General features: G+C 40.8%; 1 protein-coding gene across 2 annotated transcripts in view; it reads left to right on the top strand.

Moving 5' to 3' along the window:
* Window positions 1-16,568, top strand: part of HBP1 (HMG-box transcription factor 1) — a 1,884,794-nt gene that overhangs the window by 1,090,317 nt on the left and 777,909 nt on the right. For both annotated transcript variants that reach the window (XM_044088537.1, XM_044088538.1), the window contains exon 2: window positions 15,028-15,259. In XM_044088537.1, coding sequence (XP_043944472.1) covers window positions 15,028-15,259 — 232 coding nt within the window. The remainder of the gene's footprint in view (window positions 1-15,027; window positions 15,260-16,568) is intronic.

Genomic DNA, 16,568 nt, shown 5'->3' on the forward strand with positions numbered 1-16,568 from the left:
AGAGCCTTTTTGATTTTTCATAAGGATAGGGTATCTTCATTACTAATCCTTCCTTTATGCCTAAGGTGGTTTCTAGTGTGGCTTTAAACCAAACTATTCATTTGCCTACTTTTTATGCAGATCCCCAAAATAAGGGGGAAAAGATTTTGCACACTTTAGATGTACACAGGCAATTGCGTTATTATTTGAGCAGGACTAAGGATTTTAGGCAGTCTCAGCAGTTGTTTGTTTCTTTTGCTTTGAGTTCACAGGGCAAGCCTGTGTCAAAACAAACTATTTCTAGGTGGATTGGGTTTTGCATTGCATTTTGTTATTCCCATCATGGCAAGGAGATTCCAGCTGGGATTAGGCCTCATTCCACTAGGGCTACTGCCACTTCAACAGCATTTCTAAGGGGTGGCAACTAAGGATATTTTGGAGGCAGCTACTTGGAGTTCAGTGCATACTTTCTCTAAGCATTATCACCTTCCTCTCTACTCTAAGTCTAGGGCTGGTTTTGCCACAGCTATTTTGCAGGGCATGTTGTCAGTTCCTGCTTCCTTATGATTTGCCAGCCTCCTTACCTCTGCTTTGGGATTCTACCCAATAGTTAGGACTGCAGCAATGTGGAATGAAGAACATAGTACAGTTTTGTACCTACCATAAATGTAGATGTTCGAGGATCCACATTGCTGCAGTCCACCTCCCTCCTTCCCTCTGTGTTTAGGGGTGGTTGTGTAGGTAAGGTTATATTCTGGTGATTTTGTATATATTGTACATATTTTTGGTGCAGGTATGTTTGGAGTTTTTGGTTTTGGCCTTATCTTTTCAGGGTCTTCTGACATCTGGGGCAAGAAAAGACTGAGGATATGACGTCGGTCATGCGCATTAGTACCCTGACGTACTGACGTCAGTCTAATGCGCCCTGACATACTTTGGTATTCGGGCCGACTGGACAGCGGACTACCCAATAGTTAGGACTGCAGCAATGTGGATCCTCGAACATCTACATTTATGGTAGGTACAAAACTGTACTATTTACCCCTTGTAGATCAGAGTGTAGTATGTGCGTGCTCTTGTTGTCTTTAAGAAGCATGCGAGGCTGTGCATGCACATATAAATTCTAGACATGTGCAATCCCTAGTGCCATTTTGAAGAAACAGCCAGTGTGTAAGCACGTGTGATCACAGCAGTTAGTTTGTATACAAATTACTTAGTCAGTTAAATAAGCTTTACAGTAATGTGTTTGTATAGAATAAATCTACTTAAACAGAACCCACGAATACTCGTTCATTCGTGTACCAGCACGAAAGTGACATGGTGATGGGATGGAAAAGAACAAAACATTTGGAGCCATGAGATGTAAAGGCGTCAGCAAAGGTAAAACCAAGAGAAAACAGTGCGAACATAACCAGAAGGAATTAAAGGTAAAGAAAAGCAACACAAATTATTTACTTGATGCAAAAGAGGTAAGAAAATGCATTACAAGGACATAAACCACATTATCAGGCAGCTGAAAAGCTCAAAAAGTTTAACCAAAGAAAAAATGTGTAGGATAAAAGTGTTTGACAAAACAAGGGTGTTGAAGATAAAACGAGCATGTTAAAATATAAAACAAGCATGTTTAAGGCAGAAAGAGTGTGTTTGAGGCATGACTGGGCATGTTAAAAGTAAAATGAGCACAAAGAAAGTACACTGGGCATAAAAGAAAAGGGGCACAGTAGATAAAAATAAAGCAAAACGACTGCTGTGTTGGGTAAAGTGCTATACTGGGTGTGGCTGTTTGCTATGTGCCACCATTACAGAGTGCTTCTTGTACTGTAAAGAGTTGCCTGGCAAGGTGCCACCATTTTGGGAACTTTTCAGTGTGTTGCATCTAGTTATTTATAAAGTGTATATACCTCAAAAGGCTTTGAATCTGAGCAACCAAAACCTAATTATTCGCATTGTGCAATTGCTCAACAAGTGTCTTATAGTAAAGGAAGGTGTTTCTTACAAGATTACAAGAGTATTACAGTGCTCGTGAATTGCTTATTTGCATTGCAGAGTTGTTGAGTATTTCTTAAAACAACGACTTTAATAAGTGATAGTGCATGAGTGTTCCATGCCTGCCTTCATCGATAAATTTACATGCAGTTACTTTAGCGTTTTTGCCTTTACCAATCCCGTTAAGCCTTTACTAATCGAAAGCTTCATAAAAGCATCGCAAAGTCCGAGAAAGTATTCTGTTGAGCTCCACAAAGCAGTAATTACGTTGAAAAGTTATTTCACTGAGTTTCGTAAAGCAACGAGAAAGCTAAAAGGTTATTTCGCAAAGTGCAGTAAAGCATCAAGAAACCCAAGAAGTTTATTTCACAAGGTCCAGTTAATTGAAAGCACTTTGTGGTTATTCATTCAAACAATACTGATAAGCACAAAGAAAGTGCAGATATAAAGCAGAAGCGCATTAGTCAAATTGAGTGTTCATACCAATTACTTATGCACATATATGTACGTATGTGTATATTTGTACATATTGCAAGATCTTTCACTGATATGTGTTCATATAGCAGATGGATTTCGAAAACCACAACCACTTGTGTTTGACTAGAATATTTCAGAGAACTGGAGAATATTTGAGTAGGCGTACGATATTTTCATACAAGCAGTTTAAGCAAATAGAGATGTATGCACAAGGGCATTCATTTTGCTAAGTCTAGCAGGATCCGAGGCTATAGAAAGAGAGCGATCATTTGTGTATGCACTGGCAGTGTATGAAGGAGAGGGTGCAGACCACCATATTATGCAAACTGAATCCAGAGAAGACCCAGTGTTTAAAGTGCAAGTTCAGAGAAATATGCAATCCCCAGATGAGCATTACATTAGAGAGACATTTGTTTTACACAAGAAATAAGAAGCTAAGGGAAACCTTTGCTGCTTACATAACTAACTTGAGGAATACGGCCAAAACATGTCAGTTTGGTGACTTAAAAGATGAGCTGATAAAGGCTAGACTTGTATGTAGTATTAATAGTGCTGCAGTGAGGAAGATTTGCTTCATGACGGTGATTTGACATTAAGCAAAAAAAAAACAATAGAGATTTGTCAGATCCATGAGGTGACAGAAAGGCACACGAACATGCTTCCAAGTGATAAAAGCATGGTTTCAGTAAGCTCCAGAGCAAACGTAGACAGTATGCAACACGTGGCAAGCAGGAACAGGCCTAATCAAAGGACAACCACAGGAATTCCAAAGAAGGTGCCGAGTTTTCCGAAAAGTTCCAGGAGAAGTGCAATCTCCACCGCTATCTTAGTGCCGTAAAGCGTGAGTCAGCAAAACCAAAGTCTAGCTTTATTGTTAACTGTCGAAATTGTGGTGCAAACCACGAGTCTAAAAGAAAGAAGTATTTACCATATGGTCAGCAGTGTCATAAGTGTAAGAGATGGAATCACTTTCAAAAGTTTTGCAAGTCAAATAAGCATCACACAGTTGTAAAGAAAGGTTGTACAAGAAAACAAGTTGATCAAGTAGCGCCAAAACAATTAGCTTTATACGTGGATGGTGTATCAGTACTGGGAGAAAGAGCTGACGCAGTAAACTTATTGACAAGAAGTGAAGTGTTTTGCACAGTTTGGATCAGTGGGAACCCACAGAGCTCAAAGTAGATACTGGATCAAAGTGCAGTGTTATATCAGCAGGTACATTTGCAAAAGTGAGAACCAGTGAACAACTCAATGTAACCAGTAGTGCGAGACTTGTTGTGTATGGAGGTGAAGACATTCAAACCGAAGGTTCAATAATACTTGGACAAGCTTCCAGTTTTATATTCTATGAAATTACACCCCAAAGTCACTCCAGTGGTCAGACCAGCAAGAAGAGTTCCAATAGCTATGCAAAATAAAGTCAAAGCTCAGTTGGACAAAATGGTACAGCAAATGTGATTTGTCCAGTCACAGAACCAACTGAATCGGTGTCGTCCATGGTAGCCGCTCAGAAAAAAGGCTCAGATGAAATCAGAATATGCATTGACCCTTGAGATTTGAACCAAGCATTAAAGGCCATATCATCCAATGTGCACAGCTGAGGAAGTTGCAGCTCTAATACCAAATGCCACTGTATTTTCTGTTTTGGATGCAGAGTTTATTTTGGCAAGTGATGCTGGATTGCAAGTCCTCATTTTTAACTACTTTTAGTACCCTGTTTGGCAGATACAGGTTTCTAAGATTGCCATTTGGAATTCTGCAAGTGAAGTCTTTCAGAGTGCAATGGAACACATTTTTTCAGGTTATCCTTGTGCCATAATAGTTGATGCTCTACTAGTTGGAGGCAGTGAGGAAAGCAGAGCATGACAAAAACCTCAAGAAAGCTCTAGATAGAGCGCGTGAAGTGAACTTTGAAGCTCAATCCTCTGAAGTGCAAATTCAGACTTCCAGAAGTAACATACATAGAACATTTGTTTACAAGTACAGGCTTAAAACTTGACCCAACCAACCAAACAGCTGTTTTAGAGATGTTGGCACCAGATAATGTGCAGAGTTTACAATGTTTTTTGGGCATGGTCAACTATTTGGGCAAGTTTATACCAGATTTCAGTGAGATGACAGCACTGTTAGAGAGCTAACATGAAAGAATGTTGTATGATCACGGTTACATCATCAAAAGGCTTAGAACACTAACTCAAACTGAGATGCATTATGCTCAAATTGAGAGAGAGTTTCTAGCAATAGTTGTTGCATGTTCCAAGTGTCACAATTGTTTATGGTCGAGATGTTCAAATTAAAAGTGATCATCATCCTCTAGTTACTATTCTGAAGAAACCAATGCATTCTGCTCTGGCGAGACTACAAAGAATGATGCTCAAATTGCAGAAGTACAATTTCAAAATGGTCTATACTAAAGGTAAATTGCTTTGTCTTGCTGATACTTTATCCAGATCGCTTAGAAGTACAACAGAACAATTTGATGCTGAAAACTGTGACTTTGATGTAATGTCAATGCGTAATTTTTCCACCACTAGACTTGAGTTGAGAGATCACACTATGACTGATAATTTCTCAAAAGCTGAATCACTATATCAGTGTCCAATGGCTGTCAAAACAGTCTAATGTATCACCTGAGGTGCAATCATACTTTCCCTATAGAGATGAATTATCGATGGAAGATATTATTATTTTCAAAGGTCCAAAAAACTGTTCCTGCTTCGTTACAGCACGAATATATCCAGATTTTGCATCATGGCCACCCAGGTTTATTATCCACTAAAAAAAGAGCCAGAGAACTAGTATTCTGGCCTTCATTATCAAAAGACATTGATGGTGTTCTTTCTTCTAGTTCAGTATGCAATAGCACCAGCGCACATTTTCAAAAGGAACCACTTCATCTAAATCCAATACCTGAACTACCTTGGTCTACTGTTGCAACTGAAATCTTTGAATGGAATAGTCAACACTATTTGGTTTTAGTGGACTCTTACTCAGACTGGTTTGAGATTGATCTGCTACCAAACTTAACCTCAACAGCTGTTATCACTAAGCTTAGACATCATTTTTTCAGTTCATGGTAGTTTTCACAAACTTTATTCTGACAATGGCACTCAATTTACTAACCAGTTGTTTTCAGAAATTTACAAGAGAGTGGGACTTTGTACATGTCACTAGTAGTCCTGAATATCCTCAATCGAATGGTCTAGCTGAACGTGCAGTACAGAGTGCTAAGCAATTACGTGAAAAGGTAGAGTGACAGTACGATGTATTCTTGAGTCTACGTAATCTCGGTAACATACCTCGTGATGGTGTTCTTGGCTCACCTGCTCGAAGACTATTTTTCAGACAAACTAGAACTACGCTACCTGTTTCATTACGTTTGTTGAAGCATAACTCAAAGAACAGTAAAACCTTCAAGGCTCAGTTGTTGAAGTGTAATATCCAGAAATCTAGTTATGACAGATAAAACAGATCACTTTGTTTGTTGAGGGAAGGAGAGACTGTATGAATCCAGACAATGAAAGTTTTTGATTGTTACGACTGCTGAATCCTACACAAATGCACTTTATAAGCACTTACACGAGTGCATGGATCATGCTATCCCTAATAGAGCCAAGATGCTATCCTCCAAAAAAAGGAAGCCGATCTGGTGGTCCTCTGCCATAAACAAACTCTACAACAGAAGAAAGAAACTGTTGCAAAAAAAAAAAATAATAAAATCCCATAACTGGAGGAACGCCCTGGTCAACCTCAGTAAGAAGCTGAAATCCCTCATAAAATCCTTCAAAGCTAGTTACGAAAATAAATTTGCCACTGACTCTAAAGACAACCACAAAGCATTCTATAGCTATGTCAAGAATCTCAATGGCAGCACTCAGATCTGCTCTGAGTTACAGCACAATGACACTAACCAACTGATATTGCCAACATCCTGGCAGATAGGTTCAGTGCTAACTTTACCCCCCTCTCACCCCCTTGAGGGCCCATCTCTATACTGGAAGAATGCAAAGTTCCTGTAATCACGGCTGCACAGGTAAAAAGCACACTCTCCAAAGCCAAGAACACAGCATCCATGGGACCTGACAATATCCCAGGCTGCGTTCTACACGAACTACAGAATAAACTGGCACCCTACCGAAGTACCATGTTCAGTCATAGCCTCACCTCAGGCTTTGTGCCCACTGAATGACACACCACGACAGTTATCCCACTCCACAAAGGGGGAGCCACAACAGACCCCGGGAACTACAACCTCATTAGCCTGACGAGCCTGGTCTGCAAGGCCATGGAGCGTATCATTATGGAACTCATAATCAAAGACATTGGTAATCTCCAGACTCTGGACCCTACCCAGTTCGGATTTGTAATAGGCAGATCATGTCTCCTAAACCTGATTGACTTCTTTGAAGCAGTTACCAAAACCATAGATGAGGGTAAGGTGGTTCACACAGCTTATCTAGATCTCGCCAAGGCTTTCGACACCATCCCCCACTCTGGAATTATAGATAAGCTCACTAAACTAGGTATAAATCCCTATGTCACAAGATGGGTTGCCAACTGGCTCACGGACAGAACCCACACTGTGAAAGTAGCAGACTCCAAATCCGACTTCAGACTAGTGACAAGTGGAGTACCACAAGATTCAGTTCTGGGTCCTCTCCTGTTTGGTATCTACTTATCTGAAGTACAGGCTAACACAGAAGGTCTTTAGCTAACAAAGTTTGTAGATGACTGCAAACTAGGAGCCATAATCGAAACTCCTAATGATGTGGACATACTACAAAAGGGCCTCACTGAGACAGATGCCTGGTGTCAAAGCCATGGCCTGAAGCTCAATGCCAAAAAGTGTATTGTCATCCCCTTTGGTAAAAACTCTGTACCCATGAACTACCACATAGCTGGTAGTCTACTTAACGCCGAAAATGTGATGAGACCTTGGGACACAGGTGGACAGTAGTCTCTCCTTTGATGATCACATCGCCACAGTGGTCAGGAAATCTTTCTGCGTGGCTCACCTCATCACAAAAGGTTTCTCATCCAGGAAAAAAAAGAGGTCATTGTTCCCGTCTACTTATCACTCATTAGACCCATTATAGAGTACAACGCTCCTTTTGGTATGTACCTCACAAGACATCTACAACAACTGGAAAGGCCACAGAAATACCTCACAAAGAGGTACTGGCCTCAAACAGATGCCCTATGCAGACCGTCTCAAAAAACTCCATCTTTACTCAGTCGCATATCGCCTACTCAGAGGCGATCTCTGCCTAACATACAAAGTTATGTCAAACCCAGAGCTGTTGGACATGCTCCACTTAAAGAAATCCCAATCCCTCCGAGCTACACGCTCTAGGGACCTAAACCTTATCACCACAATAAACAGAATATGCTGGAGAGATAGATTCCTGTCCCAGAGACTTCCCATACTCTGGAACAGACTACCTATCTATGTCAAACAGAGCTCCTCATTAGCACTCTTCAAGAAAAATCTTGATGATTGGATGGGAGATAGGAAATTCACCCCGGGGATTACTTCTGTGGCTCTGCTCGACAGGGGCACAGTAAAATAATTTACTGGGTGGCGAAAGCCAGGGTACATTTTTGGCTAGGCTTATATAGGCCCTAGGGCCAATAGCCTAGTACTCTCCTATGAACCTATGAATAGAACATATAACAGGTTATCTGTGCCAAGCCGAGATCTTATTGGGTAAACTCCAAGGGTGTAGAGTATAGGGGGAATCACTGACATAATCTTCCTGTACCAGATTCATTACCATTGCAATCACAACACTATATCTGTGATGCAGACTCTAAGCAAAGACCGAGTCAGACATTCTTTCTAGACCTGTTTGTGTCCAAAAGTCTGATTCTGTTCCAGAGAGTAATTCGAACATTCCACTTGTCAACTATTATGCAGAGACTGTTCCAGTTGCTAAAACTGATTCCCAATTTTATGTCACACGATATGGATGAGTTTCTAAGCCTAGTGTGAAATACACAGCAGCGTGGACTTGATTGTATATACATGTGTACCTAGTATTGTATAATGCATGTCTCTAGATTATTTGTGATTTCTGCATGCTAAATATCTCATGACAAATTGCATGATCTGTTTCTCAAAGAAGGAGGATGTAGATCAGAGTGTAGTGTGTGTGCTATGTTTTTCAGAAGCATGCGACGCTGTGCGTGTACGTATAAATTCCAGACACGCGCATTCCCTAGTGCCATTTTGAAGAAGCAGCCAGTGTGTAAACATGTGTGATCACAGCAGTTAGTTTGTATACAAGTTACTTAGTCATAGTCAAATAAGCTTTACAGTAATGTGTTTCTATAGAGTAAAGCTGCTTAAACAGAACCCATGAACACGTGTTTATTTGTGTACCAACACAAAAGTGACGCCCCTTGTCTGGCATCTATGTCTCCATTAGAGAGGAAGCTTGTAAATGCTATTAATACTTGTACCCAAGTTTATATATCCCCACATAACTTGTTGGACCAATATCTTTCTAATATTTCTGAGAAGAATGGCTAGGCTTAAAAAGGCCCTTTAGCCTCATTAGCCTAGTATTCTCCTGTTATAGCCTAATAGTATACCCCTCCATGACACATGTAGCATGTAAGGCATATAATCTAAAAAATAAAACTAACAACCCTCTGTATTGAGCCTGACACTGTTTGCTTGGGTGATGTCACCAATCTGTCCATTAACTGGGAAACCTACACCACCTCTGAGAAATGTCCTAAAAGATTCCTGGACCAGCTGGTTGTAGTCCGAGCTAGGGGTTCAAAAGTATCGGATATGGTTCTCGCCTATATTGACATCCTATGCTGAACATCTACAGTTATCACATCACTGGGTTAAATATGACCACCATTTGGAGACACTCATGAATGTTAAAATTTGCTACTAAACTCTCTTGTCTTTAGAAACTACTTTAAGGGTAATGATCCAATTAATTTTAAGCACCCTTCTCACTTTGATGATCCCTTTTCTCACACTGCCATATTTGTGGATAATTTGTATGCCCACTTCAAACCATCTGTCCCCACAGGAAATAAACATAATGCCAAATTCTGGAATAAAGTGCTGTGGTGGTACATTAGTATATGCAATGTACACAATAGAAGAAAAAACTCCTAGGTCAAAAAAGCAAACTTTATATCCTTTCATCAAGAGAAAAAATGTTAACAAGGAACTCTGAAAGAAAATCAGGTCCTCCAAAAGTAAGTATACATTGAGAATTGCTACCTCTTCTAATGATATCAACTCATCCCCTGAGGACATAACCAACATATTAGTGGACAAATTCAGCTCTAATTGTACTCCCCTGTCTCCCCCTAACTTTACACAACTTATTAGCACACCCACATTTTCCCCTCTTATCACCTCTGTTCAGGTCCTGAATGCTCTGTCCAAGGCCAGAAACGGTTGCTTCGTGGGTCATGATAATATGCCAGGCTAGCATCTTGTCACCACCAGAAACTGGTAGACTTGCTACTAAACCTATTCAGCCTCAGCCTGTCCACTAGATTTGTGCCATAAGAATGGAGAACTGTGGTAGTTATTCTGCTCCATGAACCCCCCTTATGAAGATCCGTTCAGGAGACTGCAGACCTGTAAGCCTCTCAAGCCTTATCTGCAAAGCAATTTAACACCTATCACAGAACTTGAAGACGTGGGCAGCTTAGGGGAATCAAACATTTGACAACGTTGATAGAGGTTAACAATGACCGCCACCAGTACTGTTGGCCAACAGGGTGCTGGCGGAAATTGGGCTACTGTTGGCCAAAGGAGGAGAAGAGGGGGAAGGCATGCCCGAAGGCAGGTAAAGGCTAGGACTGTGATAGTGAGGGTCGGAACTTTGAATGTTGGCAGTATGACTGGTATAGGGAGAGAGCTAGCTGATATGATGGACTGAAAGAAGGTTGATATATTGTGTGTGCAAGAGACCAGATGGAAGGGGAGCAAGGCTAGGTGTATCGGAGGCGGTTTCAAATTGTTTTATCATGGTGTGGATGGGAGGAGAAGTGGTGTAGGCATTATCCTGAAGGAACAGTATGCTAAGAGTGTTTTGGAGGAGTGTCGGATATAGTGATGTTTATGAAGCTGGAAATTGATGGTGTAATGATGAATGTTGTTAGTGCATATGCTCCACAAGTTGGGTGTGCGATGGATGAGAAAGAAAAATTTTGGAGCGAGTTGGATGAAGTGGTGATGACTGTACCCAAGGGTGAGAGACTGGTGATTGGAGCAGATTTCAATGAGCATGTTGGTGAAGGGAACAGAGGGGATGAGGAAGTGATGGGTAGGTATGGTGTTAAGCAAAGGAATGCAGAAGTTCAGATGGTAGTGGATTTTGTGAAAAGGATGGACATGGCTGTGATGAATACATCTTTTAACAAGAGGGAGGAGCATAGGGTGACATGCAAGAGTGGAGGAAGATGCACACAGGTGGATTATATCTTATGTAGAAGGGCCAGTCTGAAGGAGATTGGAGACTGTAAAGTGGTGGCAGGGGAAAGTGTAGTTAGGCAGCATAGGATGGTGGTTTGTAGGATGACATTGGTGATCAAGAAGAGGAGGATGAGTGTGAGGGCAGCACCAAGGATCAAATGGTGGAAATTGTAAAAGGGTAATTGTGAGGTGATGTTCAGGGAAGAATTAAGTCAGCACCGGGTGGCAGTGAAGAGTTACCGAACAGCTGGGTAACTACAGCAGAGCTAGTAAGCGAGATGGCTAGAAAGGTGCTTGGTGTGACATCTGGAAAGAGGAAGGAGGACAAGGAGACCTGGTGGTGGAATGAAGAAGTACAGGAGAGTATACAGAGAAAGAGGTTGGCGAAGAAGTGGGATTGTCAAAGAGATGAAGAAAGTAGACAAGAGTATAAGGAGCTGAGGTGCATGGCAAAGAGAGAGGTGGCGAAGGCTAAGGATAAGGCGTATGAAGAGTTTTATAAAAGGTTGGACACTAAGGAGGGAGAAAAGTGCCTGTACCAATTGGCTAGACAGAGGGACCGAGCTAGTAAAGATGTGCAGCAGGTAAGGATGATAAAGGATAATGAGGGAAACGTACTCACAAGCGAGGAGAGTGTGCTGAGCAGATGGAAAGGGTACTTTGAGGGGTTGATGAATGAAGAGAATGAGAGGGAGAGAAGGTTGGATGATGTGCAGATAGTGAATCATGAAGTGCAGTGGATTAGCAGGGAGGAAGTAAGGATAGCTATGAAGAGGATGAAGAACGGAAAGGCTGTTGGTCCAGATGACATACCTGTGGAAGCATGGAGGTGTTTAGGTGAAAAGGCAGTGGAGTTTTTAACTAGATTGTTTAATGAAATCTTGGAAAGTGAGAGGATGCCTGAGGAATGGAGAAAAAGTGTTTTGGTACCGATTTTTAAGAATAAGGGTGATGTGCAGAGCTGTAGTAACTACAGAGGGATTAAACTGATCAGTCACAGCATGAAGTTATGGGAAAGAGTAGTGGAAGCTAGGTTAAGAAGGGAGGTGATGATTAGTGATCAGCAGTAAGGTTTCATGCCAGGAAAGAGCATGACTATGCGATGTTTGCTCTGAGAGTGTTGATGGAGAAGGACAGAGAAGGTCAGAAGGAGTTGCATTGTGTCTTTGTGGATTTAGAGAAAGCATATGACAGGGTACCTAGAGAGGAGTTGTGGTATTGTATGAGTAAGTCGGGAGTGTCAGAGAAGTATGTAAGAGTGGTACAGAATATGTACTAGGGTAGTGTGACAGCGGTGAGGTCTGCGGTGGGAGTGGCGGATGCATTTAAGGTGGAGGTGGGATTACATCAAGGATCATCTCTGAGCCCTTTCTTATTTGCAATGGTGATGGACAGGTTGACAGACGAGATCAGACAGGAGTCCCCGTGGACTTTGATGTTTGCAGATGACATTGTGATCTGTAGTGAGAGTAGGGAACAGTTGGAGGAGACCCTGGAGAGGTGGAGATATGCTCTAAAGAAAGAGGAATGAAGGTCAGCAGGACTAAGAATATGTGTGTTTGAATTAGAGGGAGGATAGAGGAATGGTGAGGATGCAGGGAGTAGAGGTGGCAAAGGTAGATGAGTTTAAGTACTTGGGATCAACAGTTCAGAGTAATGGTGTGGGTGGAAGAGAGGTGAGGAAGAGAGTACAGGCAGGATGGAGTGGGTGGAGAAGTGTGTCAGGAGTGATTTGTGACAGAAGAGTATCAGTAAGAGTGAAAGGGAAGGTTTACAAGAGGTAGTGAGACCAGCTATGTTATATGGGTTGGAGACAGTGGCATTGACAAAAAGGCAGGAGTCAGAGCTTGACTTGGCCGAGTTGAAGATGTTAAGATTTGCACTGGGTGTGACGAGGATGGACAGGATTAGGAATAAGTATATTAGAGGGTCATCCCAGGTTGGAAGGTTTGGAGACAAAGCCAGAGAGGCAAGATTACGTAGGTTTGGACATGTGCTGAGTAGGTATGCAGAGTATATTGGGAAAAACATGCTAAGGATGAAGCTGCCAAGTAACTGGAAAAGAGGAAGGCCTAAGATAAGGTTTATGGATGTGGTGAGAGAGGACATGCATGTGGTTGGTGTGACAGAGCAAGATGCAGAGGACAGGAAGAAAGGAAACAGTTGATCTGCTGTAGCGACCCCTAACGGGAGCAGCTGAAAGAAGAAGAATAGAGCAGTGATGATCCAGAGGGAAGTAGAATGTATGAAAATACTTCTGTTGTTTCTGGGTCTTGATGCAAAGAAAGCATTTAACAGAGTAAGTTGGGATTTTATGAACAGGGCAATGGAAGCATTTGAATTCCCTGTTGCAATAATAAAGATAATTAGGAGGATATATGAAGGATCAGAGGCAAGAATTAAAGTAAGAGGGTTCCTCTCTGAGAAGTTGCATTTGAACAGAGGAACCAGGCAGGGGTTTCCACTTTCTCCTTTGTTGTTTGATTTATACTTAGAGCCACTGGCAAAGAAAATAAATGATTCAGAAATTCAATTTTGTAATTGGTGTGGTAATCAAGAAAATTTGGCAGTATTTGCAGATTATACCATTTTGTACTTGATAAGTCCAGAAAAGGACACCTTCATGTTGTGGAACATTTTGAGACCATTTCAAAATTTTCAGGATCTAAAATTAATGAAGATAAATGCTGTAATTGTAAATTATGTACCCACTCTTGACTTGGTTCAGCAGTGCCCATATTTATAGGGCCATGTTAACATGAAATGCTTAGCAGTATGGATTAAAACGGTTTCTGTTATGGCACCTAAAGATATGTGAAAAGAGTTTAAACTAATACAAAAAAATGAAAAAAAAAACTGGAAGCTCTTATTTATGGATATGGATAGTTGATACAAGCAGTGAAAATGTTTTCAGTCTTTTTTGTTGTATATACAGGTCAACATGTTTTTTATCAACCAGAGGGAAGTTTGTGGACAGTAATTAATAGTTATTAAATCATTCTGTGTCACCTCCAACTTATAAGTAAAGGCATGGCATCCAGATCCAAGGATGTCATAGTGCCACTTTATAAGGCCCTTATCAGGCCCATCATGGAGTATAATGCCCTCTTCGGCATGTACCTGACCAGACAAATACAACAGTTGGAATGCCCACAAAGGTTCCTTACCAGGAGAATCCAGTATATAAATACATTGTTCTATGTGGTTTGCCTTAAAGCCAGATCTCTGTAGTCTGTCTCTAGGTCTGTATAATAAAACATTGAATATTTAACAGTTCGAATCAATAAAGGTCGACCTTTAGTGATCGAACTGTTAAAACATCGAATGTTCAGAAAAAAAAAACAAAAGCAACAAAAAAAAAACTAAATGGTGTAGGCAGGGGCAAGCCCCCCTGCAACCCCCTACACCCCCCCTACTTAAATATACCAACTCCGAGACCTTACTACATTGAAGTAAACGGAAATCTCCCTTACGGAGATTTCCCTTTACTTGTTCGATGTTCTGCAGTTTCGCTATTCTTGTGTTGACAATGTCAGATTCGACATTGTCGGCTTTCGAGAATTTAATATAGACCCGCCCATCTCCTACAGGTTACTGAGAGGCGATCTATACCTGGCATACAAAGCATCCTCAGGTCCAGCTCTGATGGACCTTTTGCACATTTGCAAAACAAACAGCATCAGAACCACCAGATCCAAGGATTCTAATCTTCCTTCTGACAAGTAAGATGTTGATGAAACAGATGTGTGTCTCGGAGGATCCCCCATGCTGTGGAACAGGGTCCCCATCCATTTTAAGCAGAGACCATCCGTAATTTTTTCAGTGGTATTTGCCGTAATTTACTGCACTTTAATAGGTTATTGAACTCTCACTGTAGCTGCTTTTGGATTGTATGTAGTTTAAGAAAACTGGTATCGGCATAAAATGGTAATGTTATGTTAGAGTATAGTTATAAACTAGGAGAAATGAAAGAGGAGGACTAAGGGTTCGAGCAGAATATTTGGAGTTCTGACCTTTGAAGTGTAAATTGTAGTGAATTGTAGTCTGCATTTGTTCAGAACTTTTAAAGTGTATAAAAATGGATTTTTGATGATGTTTCGGGTGTCTTTTTCTTGTTTTATAAATTTTAGATGATCTTCCAGAACTTCAGGAAGTACATACTGACCTGACAACAACGCAAGCAGTCTTCCATCTCCCAAAAGGAGTTTCCCATCAAGAATATTCAATGCCTTCTCAAACAGTACATACCTCAGATTCATTAGACAGTGCCTCATCTGACAGTGGAGTAGACTGGCTTACAGAACTGGCAAATATAGCCACTAGCCCACAAAGTCCACTTATGCAATGTACATTTCATGGAAGGTACAAATCTTTTTTTCATTTTTCATTGTGCAGTTTATTCGGAAGATTACTGTAGTGGTGTGTTATTTTATGTCACATTGTGGTTTAGTTTTAAATCTTTTGTCTCTGCAGTAATGGTTGTTAGTTGAAACTTGCTAACCTGTTTATTATTAATAAAACAGTGTACTTGATTTTTTTCTTTACCTGAATTGACACTTTAGTAACAGCAACTTATTAATATCCATGTCCACGATGTTTAATGGAGGAGAGCAGGAGGTAGTGTCATTATAGAAGCATTTCACATAGCCATTTCAAAATTGTAGTATGGCACAGTGGTGCAGTTGTTAGTGTGCTTGCTGCAGAGCACTGAGCCCTCTTGTCTAGTTCCAGTTTAGGATGCTTTCTCTAATGTGTTTGTGTAGCTCCTCTGTATCCATGTGAGTTTTTTTCCAGGGGCTGTGGTATTCGAAAGGCATACATGTTGATGCGTCTCAAATTGCTTGTGTGTGTGTGTGTGTGTGTGTGTGTGTGTGTGTGTGTGTGTGTGTGTGTGTGTGTCTTAGGATAGACTCACATCTTGTACAGAATCGGTTTCTAGATTTTACCTGTTGCTTGCCACAGTATAACTTCATTCCATATGACCCTGAATTGGGTAAAGCAGCAACTGAAAAGTAATAAGTTGAAAGTCAAGAATTTATAAGTTGCACGGTCATGTTGGATCAAAAATCCATTCCATTTAAGAGGATTACAGAGCCATGCAAGTCCATCATACTCTTGTATTTTTGATGCCATAAATTCTGTATACATGTACATGTGTTTATTTTTGTTTTTGGAAATCTCCAGCTGAGCAAAGCTCATTTGAGTGGAGACCTGAGTAGAAAAGCTTCACAGAAAAAAATACAGTATGACTGAAGAGAAAATAAAACACATTATTTATGAGACAGCATTTGATGGGAAATAAATACATTTCATTATAGAGTTGTGGAGAGAGCAAATATGTCTTTAGAGTTTAAGTATAAGAACTTTACATACTTAAACACACACACACACACACACACACACACACACACACACACACACACACACACACACCACGATTCAATGATGTAATCAACCGGTAAAACAGAATGTCTAAACTGTTAAAATGTTATATACAGAATCCATTTAAAAGGTTTGTTATACTAAATGTTTTTCTCCACCAGGCTGTTCTGATCATAATTTTAGCCACTTGGAGCTGCTCTTCATTCATGTTTTTAACTTTTTCTCTCTCAGACCAGGGGCTGTTCTTGGATGGTTGGATGAATAATCAGCATGGTTTCTAATTGCTGCT

Source organism: Protopterus annectens, chromosome 11.part0, assembly GCF_019279795.1.
Source record: "Protopterus annectens isolate FY-2018-M chromosome 11.part0, PAN1.0, whole genome shotgun sequence".
In the NCBI taxonomy this organism is placed as follows: Eukaryota; Metazoa; Chordata; order Ceratodontiformes; family Protopteridae; genus Protopterus; species Protopterus annectens.